Source organism: Rhinichthys klamathensis, unplaced genomic scaffold, assembly GCF_029890125.1.
Source record: "Rhinichthys klamathensis goyatoka isolate OS25496 unplaced genomic scaffold, OSU_Roscu_1.1 h1tg000253l_1, whole genome shotgun sequence".
NCBI classification, from domain to species: domain Eukaryota; kingdom Metazoa; phylum Chordata; class Actinopteri; order Cypriniformes; family Leuciscidae; genus Rhinichthys; species Rhinichthys klamathensis.
In genome coordinates, this window is record NW_026606775.1 from 1,449,473 (window position 1) to 1,467,500 (window position 18,028).

General features: G+C 37.4%; 1 protein-coding gene across 2 annotated transcripts; it reads right to left on the bottom strand.

Annotated features, from left to right (window-relative positions):
- Positions 1-313: 313 nt before the first annotated feature.
- LOC130101184 (glutamate carboxypeptidase 2-like) lies at positions 314-16,321 on the bottom strand. 2 transcript variants are annotated; one of them, XM_056266781.1, is made up of 19 exons: positions 16,036-16,321; positions 14,876-14,981; positions 11,771-11,957; positions 11,436-11,537; positions 10,814-10,939; positions 10,504-10,690; positions 8,821-8,914; positions 6,292-6,387; positions 4,859-4,944; positions 4,632-4,751; positions 4,400-4,482; positions 3,684-3,747; positions 3,459-3,526; positions 3,209-3,297; positions 3,020-3,110; positions 2,639-2,903; positions 1,185-1,266; positions 925-1,017; positions 314-601 (listed from the first exon to the last, which is right to left on the bottom strand). In XM_056266781.1, the coding sequence occupies exons 1-19, from the start codon at positions 16,304-16,306 to the stop codon at positions 409-411; spliced, it is 2,403 nt and encodes an 800-aa protein (XP_056122756.1). In that variant the 5' UTR covers positions 16,307-16,321; the 3' UTR covers positions 314-408. The 2 variants fall into 2 exon arrangements, with proteins under 2 accessions (XP_056122756.1, XP_056122757.1); XM_056266782.1 differs by having other exon boundaries at positions 11,771-11,928; positions 16,036-16,155.
- Between the last annotated feature and the right edge of the window lie 1,707 nt (positions 16,322-18,028).

The window sequence follows — 18,028 nt, forward strand, 5'->3', positions numbered from 1 at the left end:
TTATCTCAAATGTCACAATTTATGCAAGATTTACAAGCAACAAAAAATATTTGCTTTTACAATTTACAATGTAAGTCAATAGAAATGTTCAACTTTATGACATTGTACAGTACACTTCATCAAATATAACACTATAAAACCTGTAAAATATGTCGGTAATTGCCTATTGGTTCTAGATCAGGGTTGTAGACAGTAACATTACAGTCAACCCTAACTGAATAAGATTGTGTACTAAATTAAAGAAACTAATGCCTGCGAATCTCTTTGGATGAAAGAAATCTGCTAATTATTGACGATCTATCGGCTCGCTCGAGATAAAACATTGACATGTGAACTAACTATTCTGCTGACATGTTGTATTTGTGCATCAATAACATGTTTTGAAAAGCAGATTTAAAGGAAGTCTGTCTATCCGACGACCGGCTTTAGCGTCCCGGCGGCTGCGTTGACGGTGAAGGCAGAGATGCTGATTTGGCGTTCGACCTCGTCCCAGGCCTTCTGCGGGTTCACTGCATTCTCAATGTCGAACAAAGCGTCATAAATCCCTGGGAAAGACTCGCCTGCGTATTTATTGTGACTGCTGGGAGCAAAAATGATATGCCTGGAAGAAACGAACGAGACAAAGACAAACATGTTGTTTGTGCATGTACCAAAAACATCTAATCAGACACAGGTAACACTTAAACTGATCCAAAAAACACTGTTGAGTGGTTATTACCTTCTTAATGGAAGTACAGGTTATGCTAAATTTGGCATTTGATAGTGCATTGTGGGTAGGAGCGAACAACACCAAGAAAAAGCCGTTCTTTAGAGCTCTAATACTGCAAAACGTGTGATTGTTTCTGTTTTTAGACTTGAACCACTAATCCTAAGTATTAAACTTGAGTTCTGAACTTCACTATGTAATGATAGATGGTGCTTTACCTGTAAAATGGTCTTCCAGGCAAACCCAACGGATCAATGAAAGCTCTCTCTAAATACATCAGCTGATCATTTACCATCCGCACATCCAGGGCACTAAGAGACAGATAAAGATAAGGTAACAGGTGCAATGTGTCATGAGTGACACAGGAACACGTCATCATATGACAGGCCATGAGACACTTAATACAACACCTAACCTGTGCGTAAACTCAAACCTAGCATTTCAGTGCTGAAGACTGCTGTTGTTTTGTCATTCGTACTTAGAAGTGTCGAGCTGATCAAGACGCTGATGAAAGTCTCGCGCTGCGACCGTGAAGTTCTCGACTGCTGAGAAGAGAGAATCTAGAAACACGATAAAGAAAGAGGTTGACTGTCAGGAAGCAAGATAATTCAAGAGCTTTGCATTTGACATGGAAATAACTGCATGTGGAGAGATGGGATGCATCCAAATTCTTATACTCGTATCAATGGCACACTTTTTTTTTACGTGCTACACTCTTAAAAAATTAAAGGTTATAAAAGACTGTTTTTGCAGCGATGGCACAGAAGAACCAGTTTTGGTTCTTCAAAGAAACTTTCAGTGATCAGGTCTTAAAGGGGACTTATTATGTCCTTTTCACATTCTTGGTTTTGTTTTTGGCTCTACTAAAATAGGTTTTCATGCGTGAATGTTCATAAAACATAATTTTCTCATATTCTCCATTGTTGCAGCTCCTCTCTTTCTCAGTCTGTCAGTAACACTCTGTTTAGTTCCTGTCTCTGTGAAGCCCCTCCTTCTGAAAAGCACACTGTGCTCTGATTGGTCGGTTGGAGGACCAGTGTGTTGTGATTGGTCAAGTGTGTTTGGGAAATGTCCCTCCCTTTACCATAACCACCAGTTTCAACACACTACTAACTAACTCAACCAGGCCCAAACAGCATTATTACACACTAAAGAAAGATGAACATGGGGAAAAAAAGCATAATATTTCCTCTTTAAAAAAAATAAAATATTTTTGATTGTGAATAACATTTGAATCATCTTAAGAAACGTTTTCCACCATAAAGATTATTTTGTGTAATGGAAAGATTACATGGATGTTAAAGTTGCTTCATGGAACTCAATGCCAATAAAGAGCCTTTATTTTTCAGAAGCCGTGTTTCCAGCGCAGGAACTTTCCCCAGGAACTGAGGACTTTGGGTGTTAGTCGGTGTGTTTCGACTGCAGGAACAGGGTCTAAATAAAGTTCTGGGTAAATATTTCCCCCTCAGAAAGTCCCTGCTCGCGAGGTAGTACTTTTTCAAAGTTCAGGAACTTTAGGGGTTGGTTTTGGGCGCTGAACATGCGTATTGGTTGAGTTCACGCAGCATTTTGATTGGTTGACTCCACGCACCATTTTATTTCAATCACCGTTTTTAAAAGTCTGTTGCGGTGCGTGCAGTAACAGTTGTTTGCTATTTGAATCAACACACAAGTTTTAAAAATACAACCGATGGACCGACGACGAGGTTCAGGCTTTATTAAGCTTAAATTCAGAGGATGAAATCCAACGGGAGCGGTAAAGTCGCGCAAAGTCCTACATCACCGAACTAATTTGCCTGATTTTCACGGTACTCTAGACCGCGGTGGACACGCAGACAGCAACAGGTCTGGGTAATTTCGGTGGAAACGCGGCTAGAGTGCATGATTTGAACATACTAATCTTGCATATTAAATGATGGATAGTGTGTGTACCGAATGAGATGCCGAACTGCTGCATGGCGGCAGGATGCTTCAGCGCTAGCTGGTGAATGCTGTTAGCGTATTTGCTGAGAGACGAGGCGTATTCTGTACAGTCCAGAGGTAAGATCAGAGAATCAGCCAAACTGAAGATCAGTCCACCTCGAACACGGGACACCGCCTCCAGCCGCCGGAAACTCGGGTCGTAGAAGCGCTCCACGATCTCATAGGTCTCGTACACGCTGTGGTAAACCGGGTAACTGCTGTAGCGCTCGGTTTTCTGGGGGAAAGGTGGTACAAAACTATTTAAATGCTGCACATTTAAAGTCTATTTTGCGTAGATGTAAACACTGACAGGACTTACAAAAATACAGTGTTGCACACAAACACACTCACCCGGTTTTTGGTGTATCTCGCCCTTCCAGACGCAATCCCTAATCTGATGAAATACGCTTCAAAATCACTTCCAGAGCCCAGTTTACTGATCCTGCAGGGACAACACACACATTTGAGATGCATGTCATGGATCTCCAATATCTATAATCAATCAGATGGTCTTATAGATGATGATGATCACGTCAGGACCATGGTGCGTCTCTGTCTGTGGAGTTGTCTCGCTTGTGCCAGCTCTCGTACAGACTCATGCCCTCCTCTCCTTCCTCTGGACTCAAAACCTTCAGAAACATCACTTATTTACACTATCACATATTAACATCACTTGCATTTATATAGTGAGAAATGTTGATAACAGTAAAACAGAATGATTGAACAATAGACAGATAGACAGTAAAATACAAAGACAGATCTTAATGAACTTTTCTAAACCGAATCTCACCTTCTTGGTGATGTCATAAACAAGAGTGTGTAGGGAGGGGGTGCAGTCGACCCTCAGTGTGTACATACCTACACACACACACACACACACACACAATTATGAGTGTATCTCTGTTCTGTAGAAGCAGTGTTAATCTCATTTTACAATTTAAGTCTCTTGTTCAGATACTGTGTGTGTGTGTGTGTGTGTGTGTGTGTGTGTGTGTGTGTGTGTGTGTGTCACTACCCTCGATAGCAGAGTCTGCGTTGATGTAGGCCACGGCTCGCTCCTGCAGGACTCGGGCTTTATCCTGCAAACACACAGAAGAGCAAGAACACACAGCTTTCAGCAAACTGAGATACAGGGAGAGTACATGCATGCAGTTATTTCATTCATTCATTCACTGTATTCACTGATTCTTTTGTTTAATCAAGAGTTCATTTTTGCATTCAACGGTTCATTAATTTATTCATTTGTACAAGTCAAATCAAGTCACCTTCATTTATATAGCGCTTTTAACAATATAGATTGTTTCAAAGCAGCTTTACAGTGATAATAGGACATTAAAGTAACAGAGATTGTTTTGGCTTTACAGCAGCTCTAGAATAAAGTTATTGTCCAGCTAAAGTTAGTTTTGACAGATTCAGTTGCAAAGATCATTATTAACTTAGATATTATTAACTTAATATAACACGACACCGATCTAACATGCAACAGGACACTCATTCATTCATTCACTCATTCAGTTGGTATTCATGCATTTTTAGTTAATGCTTTTTTTTGTTCATTCATTTGTGCATTTTTTTCATATATTCAACGATTCATTCAGGCATTTTCCCATTAAATCAATCGTTCATTTATTTCATCATTAGTTACATTTTCTATGCATTCAATCAATTAAAATACATTGATTCATGTATCCAGTCCCTCATTTGTTCCTTCTTTCCTTCATTTACTCGTACCTCAGCCCATTCTGTGGATCCCAGCAGACCAAACTCTTCTGCATCCCAACTGGCGAAGATCAGCGTTCTCCTCGGCCTCCAGCCTGAAACACACACACACACACACACACACACACACACACAAACGGTCATTACGAAAAGAAACTGAGAACAAAATAAGTGTCCTGTTTAAATGACATTAAACTGGACGGTGAGATGACACACACACACACACACACACACACACACACACCTCTCTTCATGAGTTTTCCAGCCGCTCTCACGTTCTCGTGCACCACAGCGGCTCCTGACACGGGATCAATCCCTCCGAAAACCCAAGCGTCACGATGGCCGCCCAGAATCACGTACCTGTCTGAACACACAGAGCCACACTCAACTAGATCGTATAAAATAAAGCTACGCAAACTCTCAAACAGAGTAACTCAACTCCAAAAATAAAGCCAGATAATGTAATGTCACCTGGCTCCACGGCTCCTCGGATCCAGCCAATCACGTTGTAGATACGGGTCACCTGATTGTTGGTGTGGATGTTCATACGTACTTTACTAAAATATCACAAAAACAAAAAACAATCCTTTATATTTCAGTTAAGAAAAAATATATTTTTTATATGGTTCTTGCAAGAACTCAAACGTGCTGCGTAACACGAGAATGAACCTCATTGGTTCCTACAGAAGCTCAAACGTGCTGCGTAACACGAGAATGAACCTCATTGGTTCTCGCACATCAAACGAACACGCTTGAGCTTCAGTTTACCAGAGTTAATGAATGTTTATATGTGAATAAAATACTAAATTCAATCTGTTGATCATATAAAATGACAGAGTCGCTTCAGAAAATTTGGACTAAACCGCTCAAATCATATGGATTAGTTTTACGATCTCTTTATGAACTTTTTGGAGCCTCAAAGTGTCAGTTTTAGCGGTCAATGGAGGGACAGAAATCTCTCAGATATCATCAAAAAGATCTTCATTTGTGTTCCTGAAGATGAATGAAAGTCTTACGGGATTGAAATGACATGAGGGCGAGAAATTAATGAAAGAATTTTCACTTTTTGTGGACTATCCCTTTAAGACCCATAAACGCAGTGCAAGTTACTTTGGATAAAAGCATCCACGAATGCATAAAAAGAAATGCATGCTTCATTACGCTATTTATAGCCTGCCGAATCTGTGTGTGTGTGTGTGTGTGTGAGACTTGGACTCGCCAAAGACAAGGCCATTGTGTAAACTGGCGGACCTCCAGAATTAATTACTGAAAAACAACAGATCCACAGAAGTGTGTGTGAATCTTTCTGTGTGTGTGTGTGTGTGTGTGTGTTGTGAGAAGCAAACGTGTGGCCTCTCTGCCCCTGCATGAGATCGCTGAGCGCACAAACCTCTCTGTACTGCTGACATCATGCATTCAAATCAGTTAACGATTACCAGGAGTGTGTGAATATGTGTGTGTAAGCGGATTAAGATTGTGTAAAGTCCCACTTCAGAACAGCGGGATCAGAGGTTGAGGGGTTAAAAGTCGGGGATTTAATGGTTGATGTTCAGGTTGAGGTTTTGACTTTGGTTTAGAATAGTAACTGTCTGACTGACTGAACATAATCTTTTTACTTCTTTAATAAATGTTCACACCTCACTTTTTATGATGCAACCAAATCATTTCCTACATTATTTTCATATATAAACTTAAATCTTAAAGCAAGACACCACAGGTGAAATGATTTGAACTAATATATATCAGCACTGTCCATTAAGTATTGCAAATTTCTGAAATGTTATGCTTAAATATGCAAAATATGCACTATTGTAATACATTTTCAGCACAGAAATCTGAACACTGGATAAACCTGGTTCATATTAGAGTTTCATTGTGGATTTACAGGAAGGAAAGTCTCGTACTTCTGGTTAAATCCGTCCATGAATCCCGGTCCAAGTCGATACGAGATGTTGAGTGAACCCTTCCAGTTATCCGGAGGGAGAGGCCCGCCCATATGCCTACAGGAAGTGACATCATATAATGACTCGTTTCATGTGAGGTAAAGAAACAAAATGTAAATGATATTGCAAATTTACATCAATGAAACAAATGTGATCAGCTTAGGCTAAAAAAGAAAGAAAAACTGATTCCCCATTCAATTTGACTATTAAATAATAACAATTATTATTATTATTATTATTATTATATGAATAAATATTATTATTATTATTATTAAAAATAATATTAATATTTGGTATTTTTATTTAAATTATAAAAATTAAACAAATCAATAAAAATAAATATATTACTAAGGCAATTAAACTATTGTAGGGTAAAATAAAAATAAGTATTTTATATTATAATTATTTTATTAAAATGTTATATTAAATCAATGAAACAAATGTGATCAACTTAGGCTAAAAAAGAAAGAAAAACTGATTCCCCATTCAATTGGACTATTAAATAATAATAATTATTATTATATGATTGAATATTATTATTATTCAAAATAATATTACTATTTGTATTATTATTTAAGTTCTAAAAATGAAACAAATCAATAAAAATATATATATTACTAAGGCAATTAAACTATTGTAGGGTAAAATAAAAATATGTATTTTATATTATAATTATTTTACTAAAATATTATATTATTAAATAAATGAAACAATAATGTGATCAGCTTTAAACAGTTAAAAAAACGTTTCCCCCATTTATTATGACTATTGTGTTGATTTTTTAATAAATAAAATAGTAAACCGTATATCAAACTAATCATAATTTGAACACTTTAACTCCTTCAGGCCTGACACTCAAAACAATTGAACAAATGTACTCGTTACACACAAAAGTTTGTGTCGAAACCAGTGGAAATTTCTGAGATGCTGACTAGACAATATCAAAAATATATCAGTCTAGAATAGTCTCACGACATATTGAGTAATCAACTGAACGTCTAACCTTTTACTTTTTTTAATGATTTGAGATTTAAGTTGCTTCTACCTAGTAACAGAAGGGTTTGCGTATGATTATGTATTGTATTATTATGTGTATCATGTCATTTTCACCATGGTCCTATTCTATAAAACTGTAGTATAGTTTTTGCGCTTGGGATTCTCTCTGAGATCCTCCGGCCGTGATTAGAGCATATTCGAAGGCATCGTCTGGAGTCTGTCTAGTTAACGCTGTGCAGCGAGTGTGTTAGGGAAGCTTACTAGACAATTTGATAGTGTTATACAGTCAAAAAATAAATGTTTGCCTCTTGTTCAATTTAATTAATTAAAATAAGCTAAAGTAACACGATTTTTAACATTTTGTTACAACTTAATTTAATTTTGTTCAATCAACCTAATATATTTAAAACTTAGTTAAAAAAAAAGTTTACTTAATTAATTTGTGTGAAAACTACATTTTTGGGCAGTGGATATGTAGTTCCCAGCATGCTTTGCAAGAGACTGCATTAGGAGGGTACATTTAGGGATTAAAGTGTTATTTTATGTGTTTTTCAGTAAATGGAAAGATTTTGCTAGTTAATGTTAGTGTTTAATGTTCAGTTGTGTTAGAAACTTAGAGGACTTTCTGTATGTTTTTTAATTTTGTGGTTACCATTATGCAGAAGAGTGGTGACTGTGTTTAGCCGTGGGTACTCAGTATAAACTATATATGCATTTAACCTCACACTTAGAACTACATAAGTAATATTGATTGTTACTATGTAAAAAGTGGTTTTAATGTAATAAAACAATTATTTCACTTTCTTTGGAAGAAACTGTAGAGTCAAGATAGATAAAATTATAAATGTTGATAATTGTATCTAGGCTGGACAAAATATAAATGTAGTTAATGACACAATTTTCTCTAGGAATGGGAAAACTTTAGGAAATGACTTTTTTTTTTTGTAGTCGACTAAATTAGTTTAAGTTCATACAACACGATTACAACAAATCATTTCAAACTATTCAATTTTGCTGGCAAAATGTACGTTTTCCTTAATTTAATTAAGTTTGTTCAACAGCTTATATTTTTTGAGTGTAGGAAAAGGGACGTCGTCCGACTGGTCGACTGTAGACGCAGTGCTAGAGTATAAAGATGATTGGGTGTCGATTGGAGTCGCCAGGTAATTATGAGTCAGGTGCGTAAGAAGACCACACTATCAAATATTAATAATAATTATTTTTAAATATTTTTATTAAAATGATTAAAAAATATATATTATTTAAATTATGTAAAATGAAACAAATTGATAAAGAAATATAAACTATTAGAATGATACTATTGTACTCTAAAAAAGTTGTATTATAAATATTAAGTAAAATTTAAATATATTATCCAATCAATAAAACAAGCATGTGATCAGCTTAGTACTATTGTACTGTTAAATGAAAAAGAGTATTTAAAAAAAAAAAATTGTTATGCCATCATATTGTTTTGATCGGTGGCCGACTCACTGCAGCAGGAGAACCGCATCATGATATCCAATGGGATGCACTGGAATCCCGGGAAGCCCCACTGCGTCCTCCATGCTGGACCGGTACGTGTATTCTGCCACACATTCAAAGTCACCGTGAAATCAAGATTCACGATTCTTGTATCTTTATGGAATTCTGCAGTATTTACTATAAATGCATATAAATCCGTGCACATCATTATTTTTTTGTGGTAACACTTTACAATAAGGATGATTTATTAAACATTAGTTAATGTATTAACTAACCATGAGCAATGCATTTGTTACTGTCTTTGTTAACGTTAGTTAGTAAAAATCCAGCTGTTCGTTGTTTGTTCCTGTTAGTTCACAATGCATTAACTAATGTCAACAAGATTTGAATAAAGTATTAGTAAATGTTGAAATGAACGTTAACAAAGATTAACAAATGCTGTATAAGTGCTAGGCCTGTAGCGGCGCGTCGATGACGTCGACGCTTCGACGTCAAAAATTCGTCGACGTCATATTTTTTTGTCGACGCTTCTTTATTTATTTATGTATTTATTTTTTTGCACCGTTCCCGGCGGTACAGCTCGCCACACACACGTGGGAGACCGAAACATTGCAGAATCGAGGACGAAACAGCAACCTCTTCACAGAATTCACAACAAAGCCATGCAAAAGTCCCAACAAAAGAAAAAGTCCTAAAAAAACCCAGCTCGCACTAAATCATCGAAGGTATCATCTAAATCATTTGGGAATACTTCAAATTTAGTCCCAAACGTAAAGGTGTCGTTATTTGCGCTCTTTGTCAAATGGAGTTGACATCCCAAGTCTCCCGCATAGTGATAGCGGCTCCCTGATGACCGCAAATTAGTTAAAATCTCCCGGAATCTAGAGCTCGCGAGCTCCAAACCGTGTAGCGCGCGCAGCGAGGGAGAGAGCGAGAGACCTTGCGCGTGCGTGTGCAAATGTGCGTGTGTGCCTTATGAAGCGCATACACCCCACCCCCGTCAACAAAACCGAAAAATCAGTCCGGATGTTTTTTATGAGCACTGAAAACATTAAAATGAGCACCACATCCAAGTGTGATAGGGCTCATTTGAGTTTGAGTAGCCTACCAAACATTTTACAGTGTAGATATTCTGTAAGAACCAGATCAAAATTGTTGTGCATTGAATGTGCACTCCTGCAATTTCCATGTTACAAAAAAGAATCGTTCAATTAGTCGTTAGATTAGTCGACTAATCGATAAAATAATCGACAGACTAATCGTTTAATTAATAATCGTTTACCCCAGCCCTAATAAGTGCAGTTCATTATTAGTTCATGCTAACTAGTTAATAACTACATTAGTTTGTTAATGTGAAGTAATGAACCTTATTGTAAAGTGTTAGCTTTTTTTAAAATTCATGTGCCTCGTAATCTTAAATCAAAATATCTTCCCCTCCCTCTCGCAGCGACATCTCTTCTCTGATGATGTGTTTACTGGCGTGAGGGCGGGGCAACCTGTCAATCACATGAGATCGACCAATAGCAAACCACCACCATCCAATCAATTTCCCACAGACAAAATCAAGCCACGCCTTAATTTGTTCTTGTTTGAGAAGCCGTTTCACTCGGATATACGTCACAATGGAGAAGAAAAGACTATCTTAACTTGTGTTTCACGAGTCTGTAATGTCCTGGAGAGTCTCTTTCGCACCTTTGGCAGGGTATCCCGGTGTGAGAGGGTCTCCCGCCCCGTTCAGGTTCAGGACGTTCCCTCTCTGAGCGCCTCCTCCTGGCAGGTTCCAGCCTTTGGGATACGGCTCAACGCCGTCCGCACAGTAATCCGCAGGGTCCGAGAACAGCACGATCCCTTTAGCTCCCGCTAACATGGCATTCTTCACCTGCAAACACACACACACACACACACACACACACACACACACACACACAGAGGATTAGCTGTCCAAGCCCATGGGGTTTTCTTTCTTATTAAACATTACATCCAAACTACTTTTAAATGCTACCTTGTTCCCACGGAAGATTTTGCCATATCTAGCGATGAGGATTTTTCCCGTACAGTTTATTCCCAACTCTCTCTCCAGCTTAAAGAAATCCTCCGTCCGTCCGTAGTTAACATACACCAGCTCATCCTACAATACACACACATCAGGTTACAGCTGGAGACGCACGTGTGTGTGAACTTTCGTAAACTTACAGTAAACTACCGTTACATTTTGTAATGCTCACAGAGCCTGCATTGTTAAAAACAGTAAAAACAGTAATATTGTGAAATATTATATTAAAACAAACAATAACTGTTTTCTATTTGAATATATTGTAAAGTGTAATTATTCCTGTGATCAAAGCTGTATTTCCAGCATCATTACTCCAGTCTTCAGTGTCACATGATCCTTCAGAAATCACTCTAATATGATGATTTGATGCTCAAGAAACTTTTATGATTATTACCAATGATGAAAACTGCACACTTTTGAATAGCAGTATAAGTTTCATAAGTTTTGAACTATGAAACATTATGAGAACAACCCTTTTATTTCCTTTTGAATTAGATGCGATGATTAATCTAGACTGAGACACAGTTTTGAGTTCATGTTGATTTTAAATTTTGCTGTATGTGTGCATCACCTCTGGTTGACCTTTCGCAGAGAAAGCACTATAGGGAGGAACGATATCGGTAACATCTTCATAACCTTCAGGGATCGGCTCAGCCAGAGAAGTTTTAAAGATCTGAGAGAGAGAGAGAGAGAGAGAGAGAGAGAGAGATCTGCCATTGATTGAATTATGCACTGTAATCACTATACAAAGGAAACTTTGAGGAAACGATGTTGCAGTTTTATAATTGTGCAACATCGATTACAATATCTAGAGGGAAGAGCGTCATGACTATCACTAAACATGTCAGATTCCTTCAAAAGAAGCCTTGTTTGTGTGTGTGTTGGGTTCTGGTTGTCAGTAAGAACCTCATTGCCCAGCTGGTCCACTATTGAGATGTAGTTGGGTCTTGTTTTATTTGGGTATGACAGCAACACGTCGTAGGGAACCAGCTCTACCGAGTCCAACCCAAACTCCCTCCACTCGGCTCCGATCTGCTCCGCCAGATCCAGATTCTGCTGCGTTCCTGCCAGGTGTGGAAGCCTGGTGAACTTCCTATACATGACAAACACAATCTAGACTGGCGAATCTCGGAATGGGAAGGACAACTAGGCTAGCAGGCTGTGTGTCAAGTGCTTTTAATGTCTCCCGCTGGAGAAATTAGTCTTGGATGAGAGAACTGCAGCAACTTCTTCAACCCACCAAAAACATCCATCATTCACATTACAACATTAATATTTATTCCACTAGAAAAGCGTCTCTAGGATAGAGTCTTGCACAAATGCTCGCCTTGCTCTGTTCTGTGAGACCTTTTCAACATAATTGTGTATTACGTGACGTCACGAACGCGCATCACAGAACAGAGCAAGGCGAGCATTTGTGCTTATAAAACTTAAACTTTTTTATTTATTTTTTAAATGACCGATCGTTTCGCTAGATAAGACCCTTATTCATCGTCTGGTATCGTTTAAAGCCCTTTGAAGCTGCACTAAAACTGTCATTTGGACCTTGAACCGTTTGGACCCCATTGAAGTCCATTATATGGAGAAAAATCCTGGAATGTTTTCATCAAAAACTTTCATTTCTTTTCGACTGAAGAAAGAAAGACATGGACATCTTGGATGACATGGGGGTGAGTAAATTATCAGCAAAAGTTTTTTTTAAAGTGAACTAATCCTTTAAGTTTATCAAGCGACAAGAATACTTTTTGTGTGCAAAAAACCCCCCAAAACAACCATCTCTTCTCTTCCATGTCAATCTCCTAAGCTGTTGACGTAGTGTAACAGCAGCAGCGCACGTTGGCTCACTATTGGCCGACGCTGGTCATGTGTGTGATGCGTGTGACATACAACACAGAAGCTTTTTGGGTGAACTATCCCTTTAAGGCTTTTCATGTGCTTGCCGTTCGAACAAGTAAATCGGTCATGCACTTTTCCCAAGTAAAAAAATTGCTTGTCCAGAATTTTTTTTTGATTTTTTGTGTGTGTTGTAAATACAATTTATTCTGAAGCAATATTCTCATCAGTGTTCAGTCAGCTTTTACATATTTAAATCTGCATATTTATGATATTTTAACCTTTATAATGAGCATTTTTACCTAAGCGTTTAAATATATGCTTCATCTTTCATTTCATTTTAAATTCTTAAATTTGATCAATAAACTATACGGCTGTTACCAATCAAATTAATTAATTTACACTGAAATATTACAACTGCATTAAATAATGTTATGAGAATGTTTTATATACAAATAGAATGATAGCCTACTTTTAAACCCGAAACTAAACCACCAGTAGGGGGCGGGGTCAATGTTGTGTCTAAAATGTAAGTGACTTGATATTAATTATTTGTTTATTGAACTGTCATATGAAATCAGTGTCACATTTTCAATTGTGATGGTATTCATCACTCGTGGTCGTGTGATGTTGCTTAACTGTATCATATGTTATAACTATAAAAACTACACATGAATTTTTTTAACCGCTGTGTTTATTAAGCTTCTTTGTGTGAACTGTGCTCACTGTTTCTCCTCATGAGGCTGTGAGAGCCTCGACAGCACAACCTTGTTACCGTCAGAGGCTTTTTGCGGATTAGTTGGCAGTCCGAATGTCGGCAGATATTTTTCTAACGATACTAATTTAAAAATGAAAATAAATTTTAAAGGGATACTTCACCTCTGGAAATATGAATGAGCATTTAAAATGGGTCATTTATGTAGAAGAAATGTGAAATTATTTTTGAATTTGGAGCTTTCTAGACTGAGAAAAGCCAGAAAATGTATTTTTGGCTTATGTGGATGAAAGACAACAACTCCCAGAATGCACTTGCTTCGCTGCCCTAGGAGGCCACGCCTACCGGTAACAGAGTGCAGTAGTTAAACAACAAGTCTAGGCTACTAGTGAGTCTCCGTGATGAGTCTGCCCGAAAATGTGTTTCGAGATCGCCCAAAATTTTGCCTTCTACAGTCGCCATTCATTATGTTTACTGTGGCGAGCAGGACGAGACTGAGGGCCGCGGGAGAACGGCGCAAGGCCGGTGGCGTGATTACCGATGCGTGACACCTGTGAGACGCAGCGGTCTCGTATCTCTCACGGAGGAGTGGGAATTTTCTTAGCAATGTTAAAATGCACATCAACCGATCACTTGTTTAGCGTTCATGTAAACACTACATTCAGATTCACCAATCGGAATGAATTCAGTTAGATTGAAACAAAAGGTGTGCATGTAAACAATGAATGGCGACTGCAGAAAGCAAAAGCTGAATCCCAGACATCGACGGCCGGACATGTCCGGGAAAAAGAGGATGGTAACCCCTACTACTCCGCTTTCTCCACAGAACAAGAGCCTGCTAGCTTAGCTTCCAAAAAAAGATGGCTGACACTATGTGTCCATTCTGTGAGTGAGATCCCACCCTCTATGGGCAGGTTCAGAACATGCGGGACAGCCCCTACTACTGACTGTAGTCTTTAGCCTCTGGCCAAAAAATCCTCCGATGACGCAAAATGACGATTTTTGCGTCATCAGAGGATTTTTTCCAGACAAAAAATACATAATCTCTCGTCTCAGGGCGATATGAGGGTGGAAATCACGGTAATTCGAAAATACTACAGGTTTTCTACTAATACAAAGCTTAATGCTAAATCCTGAAGTATCCCTTTAAATGTACAAATATTGTAAGTAAACAATAATAGTCCAAGTTAAAAAAATAAAAAAACATTTTTATTAGGACTTTAAAGACTTTAATAACTCTGCATCTATTTAGGTGTGCCAGCTGCCACTGTGGGCGGCACCAGCACACCCGTGCTACGCCTATGAATCATTCTTCACTAAACTAAACAAAAACACTATTAAATAAATTATATCCTATATTTATATTACCTATAATCCACCAACAATACATGCAGTTGTATCACCAGCACCTTACTGTATTTTTTAGATGCACTTAATATTCAATAATATCAGGACTAGGGCACCTGAGATGGTGTTTAATATTCTCTGCTTGCATCTCATCCAGAAAGTCGCGCAGGAAGCTTTTCGATGCGTGTCCATGATTGACAGTAGTAGGTCGAGCAAACCAGCCTAAGATGATGAGAAACACACACCTGTTACACCAAACCAGGTCTGAGAAATATTCCCGATTCATCGGTTTAATGTGCATAAGAAGAAGTCATGATGATGGTGTCTGTTCAGAATTAAACATTAATGCACTCACTCTTAAAAATAAAGGTTACTAAAGGGGTTTTTCACAGAAATGCCATAGAAGAACCAGTTTTGGTTCCCCAAAGAACCTTTCAGTGAACAGTTCTTCAAAGAAACAAGTGTAAGGAACATTTGAAGAATCTTTTGTACAATGGAAATGTTGCATTAATGTTTAAGATTCTCCATGGAACCACCAATTCTAATAAAGAACCTTTATTTTTAAGACTGAGTGGAACGTATCATTGAGAGCAACGATAAACAAAGTGAGCAAAACATCCGGGGTTTACACACCATTTGTCGAATGGATTTTCATGACTTTTTTCCATTCAGATTTGGTTTAGCATGTTTATGAAAGAATCTAACTCACAGGGAGCAAATTCTAGCTAATGCAATATTTAGAGCTTAACATAATTACACAAAAAATGCATTCAGAAAATAAATATAGGCTACATCACTGATTTATATTTCCATGAGTTTTCCAGATCTTTAAAAAAACAAAAAAGTTTAAATTCTCTGATATTTCCAGGTTGTGGGACCCTTAAACATTTCTTCAAGACTGTGTTTATCTGTAAACATATTTATCCAAATAAAGGTGTGTAAACCCCTGTTTTTAAATAAAGATATATGGGGTCTCAGTAGCCTATAGTCACTCACACCTGTCCTAAATCCAGACATTCAAGAAGTGAGGAATGCAGGGCAGGAGATCTGGACAGGTGAGACCAACAGGTGTCAAACACCACAATTAGATTTTGACCATAAGCAATGAAAAATGAATAAGCATGTGCGTTGCTACTTCGAAAGAACCCTATTTGGTAACTTTGTGTCAACATGTTTTTATGGCAAAATTATGCAAAGGACAGTCTAAAACAACCTGTCTCGCGAGAGGCATTGCAGATAATCAAAAAAATACTTATTTAAAGGAAGAGAAACTCACCAATAATAAAGCCAATCAAGAAGAAAGCTGTAATAACCGTTAACCGGCAGATCCAGCTGATTATTTTATCCTCAGATCCCATTTGACTAAGCGCCGCACATAACTTGTTGAAAGTTGGAGAACCAGAACTGCGAGCAGGAGAGCAGAGGAGAGAAATGTGGGCGGGTCTTGGTTGGCATACGTTCCAAAGTTCACTGCAGCGAATCGGTTCCTTTGAGTGAAAATGATTCACCAACTCGCTCGATTCATCCATGAAGTCCTCGCGCGGCATTTTACGCGTTCCTCTTCGCATTGACAAATGTTTAAACATCGCAGCTGATAATAAACTAGGCTACTTCAACTAACCGAATTAGAAGCATAAAACCTAGCTGATTTGTTCTCCCAACATGACTAGCTAAAAAAAAGTCCAAACAAAATCAAACCACTCTGACTGACCATTTGAAGCAGCCACGGCTCGTTTATATGGGCAGGTGTGGCAAAACCCCGCCAAAATATTCATCCAAACATAGACCTCTATATGCACAGGATTAATAATAAATTATAAATCTGTTCAGCATTCTGCAACAAATATTTTTCGGATTTTCTAGACGTAAAGTGAACAGGATATATTAGGATGTAGCGCAAGGATTCGGCAGGCATGTAATTATGATACTAAACGGGGCAGAGCCCTCCCTAGCTCTACAGCGCCCCCACAAATGTACTATGTAAATCATAAATCTGTGGTGAATAATGGAACTGCACCGCGCTCTCATTTTCACGTGACCTTACGTAAACCTCGCTACAGAACAAGACGCTATCAGTCCGCTTCATCAACTGTGCTTTAAAAATGTGTTATTTGTTTTTTTTTCTCTTATGACAAATCTTATCATAAAGAATATTATTTAGTTAATCTGCTACTTCTTTTAGCTAAATTTAGTATTCACAAATGTACATTTGGAGGAATAAGCCATATTGTTTTTCATTTTAAGATGAAAAATTCAACAATACCTAAACACAATATTGTGTTTAAAAAAAAAAAGAAGAAAAAAAAGAAAACTGCAAAGTGTTTCAATTTGTAAACATTTAATTTTTTTTTAACTTTTAAGTTTGTCACTGTTTCTTTATATAGGCTATTTGTCTTTTTTTTTACTCAAAATAACAAAATAAATAGCACAATATATATATATATATATATATATATATATATATATATATATATATATATATATATATATATATATATATCAGTCTGCTCATGTGTCTGCATCAGGTCAGTAACTAGTTGCCATGTCTGTTCCTCCTATGTAGTCGGAGTAGCGTATCAAATTAATGAAAGTATAAACCCTTTAGTTTAAACATGCTCATGTAAAAAGCTTTTATATACAGTATTTCTGTTGTGTTTGTTTTATTTTTGTTCTTAGAATAGACATGACTTTGTTTTCCTCACTGGAATTCCTAACTTGTAATATTCTAAAACAACATTCGGACGCAATAAATATATTAAGGCAATTCCATGAAGGCATTCTATGCGTTTGCCGTCTGTCAATCATCACTAATAAGTGTCAATCAATAAAATAATCTTCAATAATAAGTCTGTCAATCATCAATAGAGCGCCACCTTCAGGCTGAACAACGCAATGGCATTAGATATAGCTGCCAAAAGTGTGTCGTATGTGTTCGGCGATTAGAATATAAGCTTAAAAAAATGTTTATCATAAACTAGCGCTAAGACTAGTAGTGGCAATCTGCCCTACCTAAAATTATGGCAGGAGCCATTACTGATTTGAAGCCAGTTTGATGCTTAGCACACCACTTTGGTCTGGTTTAATAGCTTGTTGTTTTAAGTAGGGACTATTTTTCACTCTAAATTCAATTCAATACATTGGTTCTTTCATATGTATTGGTTCCTTCAGATGGTAGCCTACATATTTGTATTATTCCAACGTACAGCTAATTGTACTCTCAAAATTTGTTTAGGTTCAATCGAATCATCAAAATGAAGCGATTCTGAAGA

Bases quoted from the DNA above. Each gene is read 5' to 3' on its own strand.
- LOC130101184 (XM_056266781.1), bottom strand. From the start codon at position 16,306: ATGCCGCGCGAGGACTTCATGGATGAATCGAGCGAGTTGGTGAATCAT. The intron at 10,691-10,813 runs GTAGCATTTAAA...GTGTGTTTGCAG, and splicing joins AAATCTTCCGTGGGAACAAG to GTGAAGAATGCCATGTTAGC. The intron at 3,527-3,683 runs GTAGTGACACAC...GTGTGTGTGTAG, and splicing joins CGCAGACTCTGCTATCGAGG to GTATGTACACACTGAGGGTC.